At 42.0% G+C, this 21,209-nt stretch overlaps 1 protein-coding gene across 1 annotated transcript in view; it reads right to left on the bottom strand.

Moving 5' to 3' along the window:
• The window catches only part of HLTF (helicase like transcription factor), a 36,230-nt gene extending 18,896 nt beyond the window's left edge, over positions 1–17,334 (bottom strand). Inside the window, exons 1-14 of the mRNA XM_054983628.1 lie at positions 17,248–17,334; positions 13,414–13,603; positions 12,185–12,351; positions 9,446–9,579; positions 9,139–9,230; positions 8,379–8,453; positions 7,992–8,183; positions 7,578–7,670; positions 6,534–6,567; positions 5,368–5,434; positions 4,725–4,792; positions 4,174–4,240; positions 932–1,011; positions 793–837 (exon numbers count right to left, since the gene is read on the bottom strand). Coding sequence (XP_054839603.1) covers positions 793–837; positions 932–1,011; positions 4,174–4,240; positions 4,725–4,792; positions 5,368–5,434; positions 6,534–6,567; positions 7,578–7,670; positions 7,992–8,183; positions 8,379–8,453; positions 9,139–9,230; positions 9,446–9,579; positions 12,185–12,351; positions 13,414–13,603; positions 17,248–17,267 — 1,324 coding nt within the window. The 5' untranslated portion in view covers positions 17,268–17,334. The remainder of the gene's footprint in view (positions 1–792; positions 838–931; positions 1,012–4,173; positions 4,241–4,724; positions 4,793–5,367; positions 5,435–6,533; positions 6,568–7,577; positions 7,671–7,991; positions 8,184–8,378; positions 8,454–9,138; positions 9,231–9,445; positions 9,580–12,184; positions 12,352–13,413; positions 13,604–17,247) is intronic.
• Between the last annotated feature and the right edge of the window lie 3,875 nt (positions 17,335–21,209).

Below are 21,209 nucleotides of genomic sequence, written 5' to 3'. Positions count from 1 at the left end.
TTAGGGGCTTGAGCAGACTGATTACTCCTCCCCAGACATTATTTTTCCTTTAACTGATTTTTAGCTACTCTCAATATTCCATCCCTTTGAGATCATGTTTAATCCTCACCAGGTCAGGTTTTAGGTTTACTTCCCTTCTTCATTTAGTTAATTTACTAAGTCATATTTCTCAACCTACCTGGTAAGTTCCTCAACTAAGTAATGGCCCCAAGCCTGACTCAGGATGGCCAAGTTTTGCTGCCTGAGATATCTACACAACATGGTCTGCTCTAGCAGACAAGGACTTTCCAGGGTCTCAGGCACAGAAAAGTCTTTCTAATACCCATTATCCAAATTCTTTCAACTGAAGATGCAAGAGAGTGAATTCAGGACCATCTCACCAGCAAAGGTCTCCAGAGCCTCAGGCTGAAGTTTTTCCAAGTCTCGCTACCCAACAAACACCCAACTCTAAATTCAAGATGCATGAAACTGAACATGGGATTGCATTAAAAGCATATGTACTATCCTTAAGCACAGTGACACAATGCACCACTACAGAACAAAGCTAGAGAACTCTAGCAAAGAGGAGCATTTATTGATAAACAGCAGTGCATTCTAAACAGATAATTAACACAATGAATATAAAAATTACAAATATTTGCAAAGTGTTCTAGTGCTAATTATCAAAAGACTAGAATATTCTCAAATTAGAGAGGTGCAAAGAATATCATATTTCATAAATGTCTCACAGCACAATTCCCATATAAGCCCAATGATTTCAACAAAGGTTTTAATGCATTGTAGGTCTCATACCTTTTCTCCTTTTTCTTCTTGCTGGTTGTGTTTTTTTAGCTTTGGCTGGTTAAAAACAGGACAAAAGTTAAACTGTTATTAAATGAATAAAGATATTAAGCAGGTATCACCACCAAGAAATAAATTAAATGAAGCTCACAGTTTGCTTTTTTGCGTGTTATCTTTTCTTCTGGCTCTGAGTCGCTACTGTCTGTACATTCGGGTTTCTGGCCTCTACCGCTAAGACATACAAAAAAGAAAAAGAAAAAAAGAAAAAAAAAGATTCGGTTTCGTTTTCCCGGCCATGTTGGACGTTCCTCTCCGCAGGTCCGGGGGGAACTGTCTGAGCAGCCTGACTGGGCGGTTGACCCGCGAGGGTTAACCTCCAGGACTCCCAGTGAGGAAGCCTGGATCCGGGGCGCCGCAGGAAGAACCCTCTGGAAGTAATGCAGGGGGTAAATTGCCCGCTTGCTCCAACGGAGGCCGGCAGACTTGCGCAGCACCGCGTGTGCTGCCGGGCCATGGAGAACGGCAATAAGCAGATTTAAGGTGAAAGCCTGTAAGTAAGCGAATCCCTTCTGATTCTTAAGCGTATGCGAAGGATTGGTGGGAGCTGAAGCTAAGAAGGCGCGGATTTCTTCCCCCTTTACCGAGTTTCGGAACTCAGTTGGCGTCCCCCCCCCCCCCAAGATGGCGATGAAAAAGCAGAGCCCAGCAATGAGTAAATCGGTGATGGCGACGCTACAGGGGAAGGGGGAAACTTTGGAAGAGTTGGTGAGACGAGCAGTTTTCGATGCTGTGCAGCCCTTTGTAGCGAAACTGAATGAAATGGGGCAAAAGGTTGATTCAGTGGAGAGCGAGGTGAAAGCCATTAAAGAAACAGCAACCGGAGCAGAGCAGTCTGCGCACGAGAACGCAGTACTCATGAAAGCAACAAGTAAGGAAGTGAAGCTTTTGGAGAATCAATTAATAGGATTGCAAGTGGACCGTGCCCAAACGGTACTGCGTCTTCAGAATGTAAAAGAGGAGGAAAATGAAAATTTAAAAGATGTGGTGTCTGGACTTTTGGCGACATTCGCAGAGGCAACTAAAGAAGAGTTAAAAAGCAACATCTTGGAGGTCCGGCGGACGTCTTCAAAGTATGTAATGAAGCGGCAGCTGCCTTGCGAGATTATTATTGACTTTTCATCTAGGAAGACTCGGGACACCATTTTATATAATTCGTACAATGTGGACTTGGATTATTTGGGCAACAAGGTTAAAATTTTGAAGGATGTTCCATTTTTGGCTAGTAAAAGAAGATTCAAGTATAAAGGACTTGCGGCTTTCTTGAGGAAATGTGATGTGAAATATAAATGGTTGTTTCCAGAAGGCGTTCTGTTTAGTTATAAGGATCAAACTTATAAGATTACATCGGAAGCCCAGCTGACAGACTTTTTGTTCAATCATCAGGAGTTCCATCAAGACGAACGTCCAAAGTCTGAAGGGGAAGGTGGGGGGGAGGAGAGAGCAGGCACAGCTGCTCCAGCTGCGCAGAGAGAATTGAGACCGAGACGCAAGGGGGGGGGGAGAAGATCTGATCCTGAATATGGCTTGTACTGTATAAGATCTACTAATCTGATCGCATGTTAGAAAGTTAACTTTTAAGAAAAATTGCAGCATGAAGGGAACACAAGAGATGTAGTGTAGTGTTTATTGTTTGTATGTTGCTCTTCCCCTTTTCCCAGTCCCCCTCCCCCTTTTCCCCCTCTTCCTTTCCCTTGTATTTTTGTAGTTTTTTGTAGTTTTCCATGTTAGATATTAAAAAAACAAAAAAAAATTCAAAAAAAAAAACATGCTATTCCATGTCTATATGAAACTGCTGGGAGAGGTCACCCAGGGATTTGGAGTAAGATGTTATGAATATGCAGATGATACACAGTTCTATTTTTCCTTAACAGTTAAATCAGCTGAGTCTATGGAAGTCTTGAATAGGTGCTGGAGAATGGATGAGGCCCAATAAACAAAAGTTCAACCTAGACAAGTCTGAGGTACAGTAGGTCAATGAAAAAGCTGTTTGGGCACTATAGAGTCAGCCTGTCCTGGAGTGAGTGGCACCCCCCTTGAAGAAGCAGTTTCGTAGCTTGGGGTTACTACTGGATCTTGGTCTATGGTTGAAGTTCAAGTCTCCTCCATGGCATGTAATGCCTTTTATCAGCTTTGGCTGGTACAACAGCTACAATCAATCCTCGAAAAGCATAATCTGGCCCCAATGATCCATGATCCGGTCACATCTAAATCAGATTATTATAATATGATTTAAGTGGTACTGCCTTTGAAAACAATTCAGAAACCTCAATTGGTCCAAAACGTGTTGGCCAGGTTATTGTTAGGGGTTGGTTAAAGCAATCGTATCACCCCTGTGCTGAAAGATCTACACTGTTTACCAATCTGTTTTGGGGCAAAATACAAGGTACTGGTTCTCACCCTTTAAACCCCTACACATTTTGGGGGCAATCTCCTTCCATACTATCCAGCTCACTTGTTAAAATCTGCCTCTCAAGCCCTGCTCTCTGTGCCCCTGTCTTCATATGCAAGGTGGGTGGCAACTAGAAACAGGGCACCTTCAGGGGTGGTACCTCACCTTTGGAACGCCCTTCCTGAGGCTAACCTGATGCCTACTGTGCTGCCTTTTAGACATCAGGCAATATCTTTTTATTTAGATTTTTATTTAGGAGTTTTTTCTTACCAGCTTTTTAAAATGGCCTGCTTCTGGTCTGAGACCTGTGGAAATTTTTTATACTGTTTCTATCCAATGGCTTGTTTTATATTGTTATATTATTTAAATTATAAGCCACTTCAAGCAGGAAATCTGAAGAGGTGGCATAGAAATATTCTAGATAAATAAATAGTAAAAACACATGTAATACTCCAAAGTCACAAACTAGTACCTGGTAAGTCAGATTGATGGGAACATTTACAACAAGCTCCCAGTCATCATCAACTGCTACCAGAATACACAGTGAAGTAACTGGGTCTGCTCTTCACATCTGGAAGAGCTTTCATTTTGTTATACTGCAAACAGAGGTTCTTCTCAGTATTCTGTGGTGACTTACTTTCTGAAACAGATTAGCGGGGGAGGAGAAAGATTCAGTCTGGTGATAGCAGAAAAATGATTCTATTTAAAGCAAAAAGGCAAGCGAAAGAGCACAAAAGAACTTTTAAGAACATAGCCAGGTTAATTTTGTAGCATGATACCTCTGTCTTATATATTTGTTATTTACAGCGAACAGGCACAGTCTTCACGTATTTTCAACCTGAAGCAATAATGCTGTTGAGGAGAACTAAAATATTTAAACTGTTTTTCCCATATCTATTTTATTCAGAGGCCTACAAGCAAAGAGAATTTTGTCAGATTCCTACCTTTTTGAACTAGATGACTGAAGCAGAACAGTTTTGTCTTTTTCCTTTGTATCTGAAGCACTGGACACTTCGAAAGAAGAATGCAACAAGAAAAGTCGACTATCTGAAGGAAATTATACTTTCTATAAATAAGAAATTCTTAAAATTAGCTGCTACAAGTGGGGGACCCATGACTCACAGGGCATCTTATTTGCCCCCCTTTCCCCCCCTCTATTTCCTCTTTTTTCCCCCCAAGCAGGCCCCCCAGTCTCTCCTCCTCTCCCGTTTTTTCTCTCCCTTGCTCGCCCAAACAGTCCCTCCCCATCTCCTTTCTGCTCCATCCATCCCTTCAGGTCATTCTTCTTTCCCCCTTTTCCAGCATCTTTCTCTCCCCAGTATAAAAACCCACTAATTACAACATAAGTTTCCATGCACAGTAAGTCTCACAGCTTTTCTCCTTTTTCTAGTTCCTGTCTGTGTTCATTTAGCTTTGGGTGGCAAAACAGGAAAAAATGCCAAAGAATAATTAAATGAAGGAAGATATTAAGCAAATAAAATCAAATAAATCTCACTGTTTGCTTCTTGTGTTATCTTGTCTTCATGCTCTGAACCACTATATGTGGGTTTCTTGCCTCTACATCTGAAACATTCAGATAGAAAAATCATTAACAACACATAAAGAAGTAGAAAGCCACACGTTAGTACCTAGTAATTTAGACTGACAAGTTCATTTGTACAATCTATACACAATAAGAACATTCACAATAAGCTTCTCAATTACCAGCTGGGACCAGACTACGCAATGGAGTAACTGAGTCAGATCTGTGCATATGGAAGAGCTTTATATTGTTTTATTACAAATATCGATTCTTCTTAGTATTCTACGGTGACTTCTTTTTTGAAACAGGGTGGGAGGGGAGAGATTCAATCTGGTGATAGTGGAAAAATGGTTCTATTTAAAGCAAGACAACTTTAAAGCAAGAAGAGCAAAAGCAAGCTCTTGGAGGAATATAAAAGTGCTTTTTAGAATATGAATTTTCTGACCATGATAATTGTCTTATATGACATTTATTACTTCATAGCAAGCCACAGTCTTCCCCTATTTTCAAGTTGAAGAAATGATGTTGTTAAGAAAACTATAACATTTAAACTATTCTTCCCACATCCATTTTATTCAATGGCCAACAGGCAAACCGAGCAATTACAGATTCCTACCTCTTTAGATGGGATGACTGAGGAAGAACACAATCATTTTCTTCTTTTGTATCTGCAATACCTGGTGCTTCGAAAGAGTTATGGAACAAGTGAAACAATTTGAAGAAAACTGGCCATGCAGATTTAAAAAAACAACAAGTTTGATTCAGCAGAATCTGCCACTATAGCACAAAGATCATCATTGCATGACTGAACACAAGCTGCGCGTAAGCAAGAAAATATATTTAAACAGTATGAGCATTTTAAAAGGCATCCTGTTAAGCAGAGTTCATGCCTGAAATACTGAAGGGTTCTATTAAGCGTTTTGCATAACCGCACTCCCTGACATTTCATGGTTGGCTCCAACTCCCATGGTTGTGCCGCCATCCTGTGCCTGAATTCCAATGGTGCCTGCAGGCTCAAAACACTGGGGATCTTGGCTTTATATAAATAAAATATTCTCAGAATTAACAGCCACAATTGGGGTGGCCAACAAGAACACACAACAGGTATCTTGTTCCCCTTCTGGCATTTCCCCACTATCTCTCCTTTATCCTCTCCCCTATTCCTGCTTCTTACTCTCCCTCCTCCCTCCCATCCACCAACCTTTATTTGCCCCCCCCCCCAATGTCATCTTTCCCTCCTTCACACTCCCTGGAAGCCTTTCCCCCTTTCTTCTCTCCCACCCACTTAACTACCTTTGCCTGTTCTCCCCACTTCAGTTTCTCCTTATCTCTAGTTTTCTTGCTTCCTTTCCACGCTTCCATCTCTTATCTTTTTCCAGTGAGTCTCTCCACCCCCCGTCTCGACTGACAGAAAAAAGACAACTTAATATTGCTAAAGTTGTCTATCAATCCCAGACAGGGCTACCAAGATCTCAAGACCTAGCCCCATGAGATTTTAGTCAGCATTCATCTCTTAAATGTACAAAGGTTGCTTCTAATATGGGGGAGGGGGCTTAATTCCAGTGGAAAGTTTTGTTTATAGATTTTCACACTTTTCTGCAAATTGGAGACTTGCATCAGGTTGGCAAGAAAAAAACCTCTACTTGTCCCTGGCCCCACAATGTGGATTCCTTGATCCATACTCTAGAGCCCGGGACAAAATTAGATATAATGATTTGACAAAGTAGATTTGGCACAGATTACGCGTTTCTAACTAAAGTGTCCAAATTTAAAACATATTACCTTTTAAGTCACTTTTCACAGTAGAAACACGTTTCTACAAAAAAAAGAAAATCTTTCAGGACTTTGCAACCATCACACTATTATTTACAAAAATGTTATGCCACTTCTCCAGGGAACCTGCCCGAGTCAGCTTACAAAATAGAGCCTAATAAAAACAGAACATTAGAACTAATTAATTAAAGTTCAGTATTAAAAACCCAGCCAGAGCATTAAAAACATAGACCACTGAGCAGCTTAAAATAACAGTTTCCAGACAAAAAGCCCACTAAAATTAAGTTAAAAGATCAACCTCTTAATTAAAAGCCTGGGTGAACAGAAATGTTTTGGCCTGGCACCTGAAAGAGAATAATATAGAAACCAGGTAATCTTCAAAGGAAAGGCCACTGTCTCTAGTTGCCACTTCTTTCTCCTCTGAAGGCAGAGGTACAGAGAACAGGACTTGTGAGGTAGATCTGGTAGGCTGGACAATATTAGAAGAAACGGTTCTTCAAGTACCCTGGCCTCAAGCCATATTTGAACCCACTGAAGCTTCTGGACCATTTTCAAACGCATCTCCACTTAGAGCACATTACAGTAATCCAGCCTGGATGTCATCAATCACGTAGACAGATCAAGTTCTTGAGGAATGGAGTTTCAGCAACAGCTAATCATAGAATCATAAAGTTGGAAGGGACCTCCAGGGTTGTCTAGTCCAACCCCCTGCACAGTGTGGGAAATTCAAAAGTACCTCCCCCCCCACCCAACTCCCAGTGGCCCCTGCTCCATGCCCAGAAGATGGCAAAAAACCAGGAAAGGTGCTACATACCACAAAGGAGACCTGGACCTCCAACTGTAGGCCAGGATCCACCAATACTCCTAAATTACAAACCCATTCCTTCAGGGGGAGTGCAGCCCCCACCAGGACAGGCTGACTCCTCTATTCTTCAGCAGCTTTGTTACTGAGCAACAGCACCTCAACCCTGTCTGAACGGAGCTTCAGTATTACTACAATAAACAGCTCTATATTGGCATTAACAGATACAAGATCAAGAATGAATATCTCACCTCCTTCAACAGATCACTTTTCTTCTCAAGAGGAAGAGGATTGCCACCATGAGAATTGGTAAGAATGACTGCAATAGTGGTAAGTGTTTTACCCTAAGAAATGCAAGCATAGTAGAAGTTAGTGTTTTCACAAATGAACCATAACAACAACAACAACCGATTTATATACCACTCTTCAACTTAACACCCACTCAGAGCAGTTTACTAAATATGTTATTATTATCCTCACAACAAACACCATGCGAGGCAGGTGGGGCTGCAAGAGCTCTGGGAAGCTGTGACTGACCCAAGATCAACCAGCTGGCTTCAAGTGGAGGAATGGGGAAACAAACCCAGTTCTCCAGATTAGAGTCCCAACACTCTTAATCACTACACCAAACTGGCTCTCCCCTTTTCTATATAGCATATAGTTACCAATCCCATATCATCCGCCAATATTCCTCCAAGAACATTTTCAGGTCGGTTTTTTTCAGCAAAGTTTGTAAGTGTATTGTAGAAGTAATTGTCTCTCTCTTCCCAAAATGGAGGCAACTCCTTATTGTTTTCACGTGAAATCATCCAAGCTAAAGCCTGTTTCTGGTGTGGGAGTAATGGTGTTATAACAGCCTGAAAAAAAAAATCAAGATGATCACGCTATATTCTTCATACAGAAAGCCATGATGAGTAGAAGTTGTTCTATTTCATTCTTTTCCTTCATTATTTTCTAGCATTGCATGGTTATCCCTGTTTCAATTTGTCCATCAATATACTTTCTTTTACCAAGAATATAGACCAAAAGAGCATAATGAAAAGAATGTATACCTCTGCTGCTTCCATTTCACGTGTTTTATCATCTTCTTTCAAATCTTCAAACAGTTTATCAAACTCAGTCTTCAGCTACAACGGAAGATGAAGAACTAAAAGTTATTTTTAAAATAACAGCTAACATGTTAGGTAGCAATGGCTAATATAAAGCAGATGCTTTAGAAGAACAACATTCTAAAGTTATAAATAGGGTTATTTTCTTATATAGACCCTAGGTTTTGAAACCCATCATATTCTAGCAAAACTTTACACACATAATGACTCTATTCTATAAGCAATTCCCTTTCTTATGCACTTCGTTCCTCATATACAGAATTCAGAGTGTTCCCTACACTATAATGCCCAAAACTTGACAATCCACACTTGCTATATGGGAATATCATTGGAATACACAGACCCGTATCTAACTAAACATGGATGAAAGGCAACTAAGAACTACAAAGTTCCTTCCTAGTTCAAACACATTTTGTGACCGACAGAACTAAACAATTGACAGTGGTCTTTGCCTTTTTATCAGCTAACCAGTAGCAAAACAAGTCTTTAAATGGTATGTTAACATAATTTTGTTTCACTCTCACAATAATGACAATGCAAAGAAAACTATTTTAAGACTGGGGCATTTAGGTTTTAATCTCTGAAGAAGAAACACAGATAAACAGATATTGAGCTTATATGAACTAATTTTAGTACTTAAAAATGAATTTAAGCTTTTAAAATAACAACTCACATTGTTGAAAAAAACAAGCATGAATTATACCTGTTCAGTTGTCATTTGTACAGCAGCATGAACTGGAGCACTGTAACTGGTTCCACCTTTTCCAGATGTTCCACTATATCCAAAACCACAGGCTGTCATTTGAAAGTGCGGAGAAAAAGACTACTTAACATCTGCAATTCTGCCCTGCGCATTCATTCCTGCACTCAGTAAGACAAACTTATTTCCATTTCTAAAGTTACATAATTTAAAATAAGCTGTGTTCAATAAGATAAATGAAACTCTTTGTGCTTTAGTTTGATTAAATGCATTTCTACTGATCTCACATGTAAAATAAACTATAACTTACATTTTCCTGGAGGAGCCAACTTAAATTTATACATGTCCAGATAATTCAGAACTGCTTGTTTATTCTCTGGTATTCCCCAAAAACTCAGCTGTACTGGCATAGTAAACGTACTACGTGCTCCATAAGGAACAATCCTAAAAAATAAAAATAAAGACTTACATAAAAATAAGTTCTATCTAAATTCTCTTAGAAAAGTAAGTTTTATAAGGAATCATAAAGGAAGCCTGGTAGGTAATAAAAAGGAAATTAAGGGACAAAGGGATGATATTTTGAAAGTGGAAAGAGTGAGAAAATAAACTGTTCTTACTGACAGCCTATTTGCATGCAGATTACTTCACTGTAATGTATAGACCCATCAGTACTATTCCTTAAAAGACAAACATTTAACACAGCAATCCTAACACAGCAGAGTTACTCTAGTCTAAGCCATTTACGTCAATAGGCTTAAACTTGAGCAACTCTGCCTAGGATTGCACTGTAAGGTGATTTTCATATGGGGACAGGCAAGTATGCTTTACTCATTGCTGCTATAGCTACTGATATAGCACAGTGGCAATTGGACTTCCACATGGCATGTTTCCTCATAGTTTCCCTGCCTTAGATCCACAGCAGCAGCCATTCCCTCCCTGTGCTTCCTCCTTTTTTAAAAAAAAATCAATGATTTATTGTTATAACAATATGTCTAATAGGTTCTTTTAACTCCAACTTTTGTTTTAAAAAGTAAGTCTCTAGAATGGGCCTTCTACATGGCATACTTCCTTATAGTTCCCTGGCCCTAGTCCCCCAGCAGCAGCAGCAGCAGCCCCCTCCCCCATGCCACCAGGGCTTTCTTCCAGTTGTTGTTGCTGCTGCTGTTTATACCCCACCCTTCCCGTAAGCGGGCTCAGGGCAGGTCACAACAGTAGATAAAATATAGAGATAAAATCACAATCATTTAACACAGCCATCTAATAAAACACCTGCTCACCATATAAAAAACCATACAGCATCTAACGGAGGTGGAGGTGCAGCTTAATCATGCATGGTTGCTCATATATGGGGGAGTAGATAGTCAAATACCCCCCTACAAACATAGGGGAGACTGGGAGAGAGGCTCATTTGATGGAATCCCTGATGGCCTCAACCTGGCAGAATATCTCCATCTTACAGGCCCGCCTGAAGAAGACAAGATCTTGGCAGGCCAGGGTGTCCTCAGACAGAGAGTTCTACCAGGTCGGGGCCAGGACCGAAAAGGCTCTGGCCCTGGTTGAGGCCAATCGAGCCTCCCTAGGGCCAGGGATCACCAGTAGGTGCTTACCAGCTGATCGCAGCACCCTCCGGGGAGTATATGGGAAGAGACGGTCCCTCAGGTATACTGGTCCCCGTCCAGTATTGAAAAACCCAGCAATTTAATATTATAATAAGTTTAAAAGTCTTTTAATTCCCAGCCTTCATTTGTCTGTAAATAAGTAGTTTCTAGTCCATTCTGAGATCTTTCCTCTTACATCTTTAAAACTAAAGGGGCTAGAGACTTCCTTTTTTATTTTCCATGAATAATTATTTATGTTATTTATAGTCAGCCTTTCTCACTGACTCAAGATGAATTACATAGTGTAAGTCAATCAAAAGCTGCTGGTACATTCAATAAACAATACAATAGGGTACAGATTACAGAAATTTAAAAACAAGCATAATTCCAAATACAGAGATAAAGCATAAATACTATGACAAGACATATAAAAAACATGGAAATTCCCAGTATGTGCTCATCTACACCAACAGACAGCAAACTGTACTACAGCCTGCAGCCCTATTTCCTTTACCAAAGCATCTCTCTTAGCCTTTTCTTACAGCAAAGATCCACAATCCCCATTAAAACCCATCAGTGCTCACAGCCACCACTACATCCTCTGGCAGTGAAATGCATGATTTAATTATTTGTTGAGTAAACAACTATTTCCTTTCATCCATCCTGCATCTAATACCCATAAAATCGATTGGGAGCACCAGAGCTCTATTACTGTAAAAGAGGGAGAACAAGTTCTCTATCCACTTTCTCCACCTCATGCACAATTTTGTAAAACTTTCATCTTGCCTCTCAGACCTCTTTCTGTGAACCTATGACACATACTGTGGTACCGTGTGACAAACAGGCCTAGTCCCTCCTCTCCCAGAGACAGCCAATAAGAGCTCAGGGAATTTTGGGATGAGGCTGACAATTGAAAACTATTGAGAACAGCAGTGAGAAGAGGGAGATTAGCCAGCCTGAAGAAAAAGATTTTCGAGTTTGGAAAAACACCACATGAAGGCTGCTGAGAACTGTTATTTTGTAACTATCTACAGTTAGGATGGTCTGGGGTCAGAAGTACAAATGTTAAGGACAATGTATCTCTGTGATTGAATCACTCAAATACTGTTTAAGTTATAAATAAATACTCCTTTTTTCTCTGCTTAAATCCTGCTGACTGGACATCTAGTGTCTCAGGGAAAGTAACACATAAACATAAACACACACACACACACAACACACACACTCTTTCCTAGGACTACACCACGCTGAATAACATGATGATTACTTCGGAGTAGACCACTTAGGACTGCTTCCTAAAATCTAGTATCATAACCTTTTGAAAAAGTTTAAAAACACACACTTTTATTTTGAGGATTATCATTAAGTTGCTATTCAAGGACAGTTTGAATCAAGGGAAAAAAGACAGTACAGTATTATTACGCTTATAATTGGGGGGGGGGGGAACATACCCTTCTATGAGTGCCAATTTGTTGTCCATGATGTCTGCCAGACATGCAGCCAGCTCTTTTTTAATGTGGCCTACCTGCTCTCCATTCACATTGTTTACTTTTATAGCATTCACATCGTATCGGTTGTTGGGGTCTCGCTGAAGCGCCACCATTTCATTATTATTGACCTGTACAAAGAGCTGAATTAGCCTTCTGAGGCATAATAAGTGCACCATAAAATATGCAGGATCTACCTGCACTATATTATCCCAAAGACACTGCAAATGAAAACTAATTTTAACTTTATGCTACATTTTACCTACAATGCTCTTAATGCAAATATTAGACACAATGAAGTAGCCAGTCAATAAGGTTCTCTTCTTCTACTGTTCACAAAGGAGCTAGTAGACCTTATAAAACATTACAAAACTTATTCTCAGATGAAAGCCAACGTTGAGGTGAATATTGAAATCGTTCCATTTTATTTTGAGATAAACATAAAAACTGAAATTTAACAGCAGTTTATACTAGCAGAAACATTATCTCATTTTCTAAATGATACTTCTAAATTCTCACACTTGTGCTCTTAATAAATTATTAAACATTTAGTCTTTGACCTCATCATCAGCATGTATAAATGAAATATTTGAAAGTTAACAGTATTTTATCGAGACTGAACAAAACAAAGCTCTTGTCTATCAGATGGTCTGATTTTGTTACAGTTTTTATTACCCATCGTAGGCAAACTACAGACAAACTAAAGTGTGTCTGCCCCATGTATAAATAAAGGGGATAGTGAAATGTAAAAAGATCAAAGGAACATGGAATAATTCTCCTCCTCCACCTTTCCTCCTCTGCAATCCCTCTCACCTTAACAGTTTTTCTGTACTAGAGACCAGCTGTAGAAAGAGAACAGATACTACAAATTGGTTCAGCAGCTTCTCCCACCCTAACACCCATGCAACCCTGCATTTAAAGACTCAGGCATGTCACCATCTCATGCAGTATGGCCATTTTTTCAGCAGAGGCAATCTCGCCTAAATTTTGGAACCTGACATTGTACATGCTTACATTTGACTTCACTGGAAAATGCCGAGTTTATTAAAATGTTGATAGGAACCCTTGATACACCTTGAACTGCATGCTGGTTACAACATGCTCAGACATCTAGAATGTTTATATAAAAATTAATTATTCTGTCTTTCAGGCTGGTTCTCCATGCCACCATTTCTTGTACATTCTGTGCTTACCACCCCTGTATAGTAGCGCAATCCGACCACACTGCCTCGCATAGTTCCAAATAAGACAGCTGAATCAATATCTTCATCGGTCATTGCACTGCCATCTAGCTCCAACAAGTCTTCTAGGGGAGAATGAAGTTCACGAGTAAAGGGGTTATAAAGTTTATCTCCATACAAATCAGGATCCAATTGCAAGTTTCTGTAGAAAAAAAATTACAAAAGAAAAACTTCTGTGACTTTTTGTGTTCAAGAGCAATGGATGGGTAGCCATGTTAGTCTGTCTGTAGTAGTAGAAAAGAGCAAGCCTCCAGTAGTACATATAAGACTAACAAAATTTGTGGTAAGGTATGAGCTTTCATGAGCCACAGCTCATTTCTTCAGATACAGCTAGAATGTGAGTCTATCTGTCCTTATATCTTGGTGAGTGGAGTGATTACAGAAGCCAAATGATAATAGCCGCTGAATGACAATGGCAGGCATGATTGAATAGGGTGGGGTATGCAGAGGGGTAGTGGGTGTGGCGAAATTAGCACCTGCAATGACAGGAAGCCTATGTCTCAATTCAGTCCAGGTGGATGCATTGTGTTGAGCTTCGTTATCAGTTGCAATTCAGTAGTTTCTCTAATTTCCTTTTGAAATTCCTCTGCAGGATAAGAGCAAGTATGTATATCATTTTATTCAGTGTTTACTTTCAATTAATTTTTAATCAGTTTAGTTCCTACAGTTTATCAAAAAATACTCTCCAAATCACCAAATGATGAGAAAAGGGAGGACCAATCACATCACTTTTAACAAATCTCAAAGAACAACAAAGTCCTGATCTGGGAGACGTGCAGTGCAATCATATGTAGAATTACTCTGGTGTAAATCCATTGGTTTCCATTGGTATCTTAGATTGGAATAACTGTGCATAGGATAAAACTGCGCAAATCCTAACAATCTGACATGATTTAAATAATACTGCATGAAAATGCTAGTGAAGATTTTTGGCAACTGTAACATGTGTACATTCACATTTTTTAAACTGACCTCAATAAAAATCGTGACATAGATGTGGTATGTGGTGGAGAGTGCCCTCAAGTCAGAGTTGATTTATGGCAATCCCTATCGGAGTTTTCATAGCAAGAGACTAACAGAGGTGGTTTGCCGTTGCCTGTCTTTGCAACCCTGGTCTTCGTAGGAGGTCTCCCATTCAATTACTAACCAAGACAGACCCTGCTTAGCTTCTGAGATCTCACAAGACCAGTCTCACCTGGGCTGTCCAGGTCAGGGCGTATAACATAATACAATCTTTTCTACTTTAAACCACAGCATTTCACTGAAGTGTGTTTGGATCTATATACCATCCTATCCCAGGAATACAAGGCAGCTAATGATATTCAAATGTTTACACAGCTCCTTGTACTATGAAGAGGTCAGACTAAGAGTTGAGACCATTATTAGAAGGAAGTGGGGTGGGGGGAGAGAATAGGAAAATAGCCCATCATTTAAAAATTATCAGGACTAGAACTTGAGAATGAGAGTGGAGCAGTAAAGGAGGACTATATGAGGAAACTAGAGGTTTGAGGGAGGTGGAGATCCCTATAAAGGGAATAAGGTACAGGTGCCAATGCTAGAAGTCTCCAAGTCACGATCAAAGCTAGAGTGCTTGCCATTAAATGACAATATAGATACAGTGGGCATTTCAGAAAACTAGTAGAATGATGAAACTCAAAAGGACACTGTCATCCCTAGATATAAAGCCTATAGTCAAAACATGGAGGGTCAGGTTGGGAGTGCTCTATATATCAAAAACAGCACAGAGTCAAGTAAACTAGGTTAGGGGAAGAAACTCCCCCACAGAATCATTATGGGTGGAAATTCCAGGCCCTAAGTGTTACTTAAAAGAGGAGGTGTACTATAGTTCTCCTGACCAAAACCATGAGGCAGACCTCAAGATGGAGAGGGGAATAACAGTGGTGAGTAACTAAAGAGCTAATGTTGTAACATTAGGTGACTTCAACTACCTTCACATTGATTGGGCAAATATGTGCTCATGCCATTTATTTACTTATTTAATTCATTTATATCTCACCTTTCTCCCCAGTGGGGAACAGCTCACAGTGTATCCTCTCCTTCATTCTGCCCTCGCAATAACTCTGTGAGGTAGCTTAGGCTGGCAATGGGCAACTGGCCCAAGGTCATCCAGCAAGATTCCATGCAGAGGAGAGATTTGAACCTGGGCTTCACAGATCCTAGTCCAACATTCTAACCACTACACCAATGAAACAAGCTTTCTAGACATCATAAATGACTGTATACATGAACAGTTGGTAACAGAGCCATCGAAAGGTGTACAGCCTCTGAACTGCAATCTGAGTGGGGCTAGAGACTTCATGTGAGATGTAGATGTTGCACTGATTGGGAACAGTGACCACTACACTATTAAGTTCAACATTCACAACAGCAACAATTTGTCCCCAGATTTTTCCAAAATAGTTACTTTTGATTTCAAAAGAGAACATTTTGACAAAATGAGGAGACTAGTCAAAATAAAGTTAAAACTAGTAATAAAGAGAGTCATGTTCCTTAAAGATGCCTGGAAACTATTTTAAACTATGCTGACTGAGGCCCAGATAGAATGCATACCTCAAATCAGGAAAAGAACCAAGAAGTCTAAAAGGATGCTGGCATGGTCAACAACTCAAGTCAAGAAAGCTATAAAAGGCAAAAAGTCTTCTTCTAAAAAGTGGATAATTTCTCCAAAGTGAACGGAAAGGAACACAAGTTTTGACAGAACAAAAGAATATAAAGATTGCTTAAGGAAGCCAGGGAGACAGCAAAGAAATTAGATTAATTCTTTGCATCTATTTTTCACTGTAGAAAACGTGGGCCACACAGCCACACCAAGCCACTGTTTTTTGGAAAGGAGACAAGAGATGAAGTTCTAGGACTAACAAGTAAACTGAAAACCAGTTAAATCTGCAGGTCTAGATGGCATACACCTAATTCAAGAGCATCCGTTCAACAAAAGCATTTTATTTACTCCACACAGGAGGAAAGCACCAGAATGAATTGGGAGGACCACATGACTAAATGTCCCCTGTGTTAGTTGCATGGTCCTCGAAGACTGCACCCTGAGAGGAAGCTATGGCCAAATGGCAGAGGAGGTGGGCAGAGACCAGAAATAAAATATTCCTCCCCTCACTGAGGTGTGTTTGAGCGTGAGATCGATTCTCCTCTCACCATGATGGTCTTGTGTTATTCCCTACCCTCTTCCTCTCAGGAGAGGGAGATGGGAAAGAGGCTACGGGGAAGGCAACAGGAGGATGTAAGGGATTCAATTTCTTTAAGCTCTTTAAGTCTTGAAAACAAACCCACTTGGAGCGGTCCACGCTTTAACTTTCGTCTTAAAGTGCGCACGGTTAGCGCCACCTGGCACACCTGCAGTTCAGGTGAGGCGGTCAAAGCCTAGGGTTGCCAGGTCCAAACCGAGCACAGGATCAGAGCAGCCGCCCACCTCGTCCGGCATCCACACCGCAGGCTCTTGCCAAATGGACGCCCTCCTGCAGAGCCCGCTTCTGCCACCCCAGAAAAGGCTCAGTGCCGGAGCAGAAGGGGCCGTCGCAGCCGCTTCTCCCAGCCCTTCCCACTCCCCGCAGCTCCCAGAGAAAAAAATCAGGCTCAGAGGCTGCCCAACACCGAGACTTTGAGCTTAGCAACGGGCATCTCCGAGTCGGGCACTTCTTTCCGTCTCGAGGCCGGAACCGCACTGTCGACCCTAGAAATTAAGACCGGGAATGTCCTCTCAGGATGCCCAGGAGCAGGGGCCTCACGGGACCCGCCCAGCCTCCCCAAACCCACCTCAGGAACCTCCACGCCATGGCGCCTCAGGACAGCAGCGGCGCCCCCTCAAGCTTCCCTTCAGGCTGCGCGCTACACAAACACCTCCGGCTGGAGCCCGACCGGAAGCTTCAGTCACAGCCGCCGCCGCCGCCGCCGCCTCCTGGGAATGACTGGCAACCTCCATCCCCAATCACCGAAAGGCTTTTGCCAGGGTTTCCCCAATCAGGTGTTGAGACGGAGCGGGAGCCTACCCCGATTGGCTCGTTTTTACCCACGTTGGCCGTGTTTTTGGGCGCCAAGCTCCGGGGCCTTCATTCCACCTCTAGGGTGTCCATAAGGGGTGGGAGCGTTTGAAGCCCAAGCAGGCATGCGGGAGCGCGCCTGGGAGCACAGCCTACCTTCGCACATCTACAGCCCTATTGGAGGCTGATTTCCTCAGACGTAAGATTCACTGAGTTTAGTGGTGCTTATTCCCCAGTAATCTCATTCATAGGGCCGCCATAGGTCGGAGATGAGTGCATATAACACACACACTCCCCAGTAAGGGAGTGTTTCAATGTATGGCAAACGGTGAACTCTAATCCATGAAAGTGTAGAGGCTTGTTTCTGCACTCAGTTGTCTGCCACCCCACCTTCAATCTGACCATGAATCTAACCATTTCCACACAGGAAATACTTTTTCTGGCAGCCACTGGACAAATACATGATGGAAGCATAAAAAAAACGTTACAGCGGAAGTGTACCGATTGCAAGACATATCTACACACCTCCACTAACCATCCTCAATACACCAAACAATCCATTGTCCACAACCAAGCTTTACTACAGCCATATCTGCTCCAATCGTTCTGATAGAGATCCACACCTGCAAGATCTATAAGATAATCTGGAATTACAGTACCCACCTGCTGTAATAAGAAAATAGATCAAAATAGATCAACAAAGCCAATATGATACCAAGAAATGACATGCTACAAGATAAGCCTAAACAAAACAACAACAGAACACCACTGACAGTCACAGTTTCCAGCTCAAACCAGTTCAATTGGTTTGAGCTGGATTGCCAGGTCCCTCTATCCTCCTGCCAGGAGAGTTGGGACCTGCCACTTACTTTCTGCTGGCTCCCTGTATGTCCTTGCGTGGGCGCAAAGCACGCACGCACTCCAGAGCCGGTGTCCAGAAGTGATGTCACCATGCCGGGCATGCAGCAATGTCACTTCCGTGAGTGATGTCGTCGTGCCAGCCACAGGAGTGCTCCCACGCTCTGCACAGGGCCAATTCAGCCCGTTTGGGTCCCAAATCAGCCCCAAACGAAGCGCAGGAATGCTTCCACAGCTGGTGCGAGCACATCACTTACAGAAGTAATGTCGCTGCACTGGCTGGGAACACATGCACAGCGTGCACTCCTGAGGGGTCTCCTGGTGACAGGTAAGCTCCGGGAGCTTGCCCTCTCCTGCTGATCACCCAGCGATCGGTGGACAAGAGGGCAAATCCCTATGAGTTTGCCCGCCAGCAGCGGGCACCTGGGAACCCGATTCAATGCATCATTAATGATATGCTGAACAGGTTTTGCTGAACAATACCATTGTTCACCTCTGCTGAACAACAGTATTGCTCTCTCACAGGCACTGGGAGCCAAATCATCTTGCCCACAGACAGCCTGTCATGTCTGTATCCCTCCATCCATGTCATAGTTCTGGGGGTTGAACAATTGCTGATACTGTGCTTTGATTTCATATTGCAAATGCTATAATCCTCACTTTCGTTTCTCTCCCTCCTAGCCTGAGAACAGAGCTGTGTAATCACTTTCTTTGAAGCTCACTGAAATGACCTTGTACCATCTGAAATGTTACCGTTTCTATTATGCCTCTTTCTGTCTTGTCTAGCTGATGTATAAACTCCAGCAGAAGTTCCCAGACTTCTTCCCACTCGAATTTGTGGTTTGGGGAGGAGGGAAATGAGTATTAGAGCTGTACTTTCCGCAAGTCTCTATTCCTCTCAAGGAAACTGTACTGCTTGGAGGCTTTCTTGCTTCTGAGTAATCCTGTGGACATATATATGGAAAGAACTGGATTTCTGAATAAAAGCCATTTAACCAAGAACCTGTGTCTTGCTGCAATGGTCCAGGGATCTGTCTACCATATCCTGTCATCCATAGCCTGACACAGCCCCCTTCTTAAACAACTCCTCGTTCACCACAATGCACTTCCCCACATGGACATGAACTGTGGAACTAGGGCCTACAATAAACAAAAATGCAAATCTGTCCTCATATCTTATGTACCAATAGCCAAGTGGCCCTGATCTAAGGGTACTTAAATCCAAAGACTGGAGCCATGAACTGACAAGACAGATCTTCCTACACCTGAATAATGCCCAGGTTTTCAGAAAAAAACTGAAAACTAAAAGAAATATGGGAAGGGGTTTAAAAAAAAACCCAAAATGATAAAAAGGAGCACCTGCAGCCTTCAATGCCTGTTGCTAGCCAACTATAACATTTTAGCCATATTCCAGGCTTGGTTTCTGTCAGGAAGGCAGAGAGCCCTTTCCAGGGCTATTTTGACCTTTGAGAGAGGATTCCTTGGGACCATGCCCAAAAGCAACTTCCAGGCTACTTATACCACATGACTTGCATGATTCACCCAGGCCTGGTTGCTTGCTACCATTCAACAGCAGCCAGTGTAGCATATCAGAGTTGGATCTGGGAGACCCAGGTTTCAACCACCACTCTGCTGTGGAAGCTTGCTGGGAGACTGTGATCCAGTCACATACTCTGAGCCTAACCTACCACTCAGAGTTGTTGTGAGGACAATATGGAGGTAAAGAGAATAATGTAAGCTGCTTTGGGACCCCATTGTGAAGAAAGGCATATAAAAGGTAAGTTGTTCAGTGGGTTTGAAAGAGAGGATATAAGGTAAGGTTAGCATATGGAGGCTGCCAGGAGGAAATAAAGAAGAGAAAGGGATGCAGGGAGAACTGAAGCACCTCCAGCAAGTCATTCCATCTTCCTCAGCATGCAACTGGACTTGGCTCAGCTGGCACCACATAACTGGGCAATGAGGAGAGACTGCTTGGGGGAGGGGGGAAAGGTGAAAACAAGGCAGACAAAGGTGGGTGGGAAGGAGAGCAGGAAGCGGAAAAAGGGGGAGAGGCTATGGGGAGCAAGGAAGGGAAAGAGGAAAATTAGATGCCTCCCACAAGTCCTTGCAGGTCTCCACTTGGTTATTCTAACACCACCATCACTGGACCTAACACCAATTATAATAATAATAACAACAACAGCAACAACATTCGATTTATATATCGCCCTTCAGGATGACTTAACACCCACTCAGAGCGGTTTACAAAGTATGTTATTATTATCCCCACAACAAAACACCCTGTGAGGTGGGTGGGGCTGAGAGAGCTCCAGAGTGCTGTGACTGACCCAAGGTCACCCAGCTGACTTCAAGTGGAAGAGTGGGGAATCAAATCCGGTTCTCCAGATTAAGAGTCCTGCACTCTTAACCACTACAAACTGGCTCATCATCTCACATTGGTTCTCTTGGTCCTCTTTTAATGCTATGTATACCATCAAGCATCAGCAATGCCTTTCCATTCTCTACATTGGACAAACAGGTCGGTTCCTTTGCAAAATAATAAATGGACATACAGCTGACATTTAAAAAAATCACACACCATTCAAAAAACAGTGGGTGAACATTGTAATCTTCCAGGACATTCCACTGTTGACCTGAAATCGAGTTTATTTGCAAGTTTGGAACAATGTACCTCCCTTTTTAAAATTTGGACATAGGATTTTTGTCTAGTACTACAGGTGCTAATTTTTGCCCTTCTTATCCCGTGCGTCAACGCATGCTAGCTTCTTGATACTAATGTGCAGTACTCCTCTCATCCTCTGCCTGTATCTGAGGAAGGGAGCTTGGACTCCAGAAAGCTCATACCTGGAAATCTAGTTGGTCTCTAAAGTGCAACTGGAC

Source organism: Eublepharis macularius, chromosome 6 (assembly GCF_028583425.1).
Source record: "Eublepharis macularius isolate TG4126 chromosome 6, MPM_Emac_v1.0, whole genome shotgun sequence".
NCBI classification, from domain to species: Eukaryota; Metazoa; Chordata; class Lepidosauria; order Squamata; family Eublepharidae; genus Eublepharis; species Eublepharis macularius.
The sequence above is the reverse complement of the archived record's forward strand: the minus strand, read 5'-3'. Positions and strand labels throughout refer to the sequence as shown.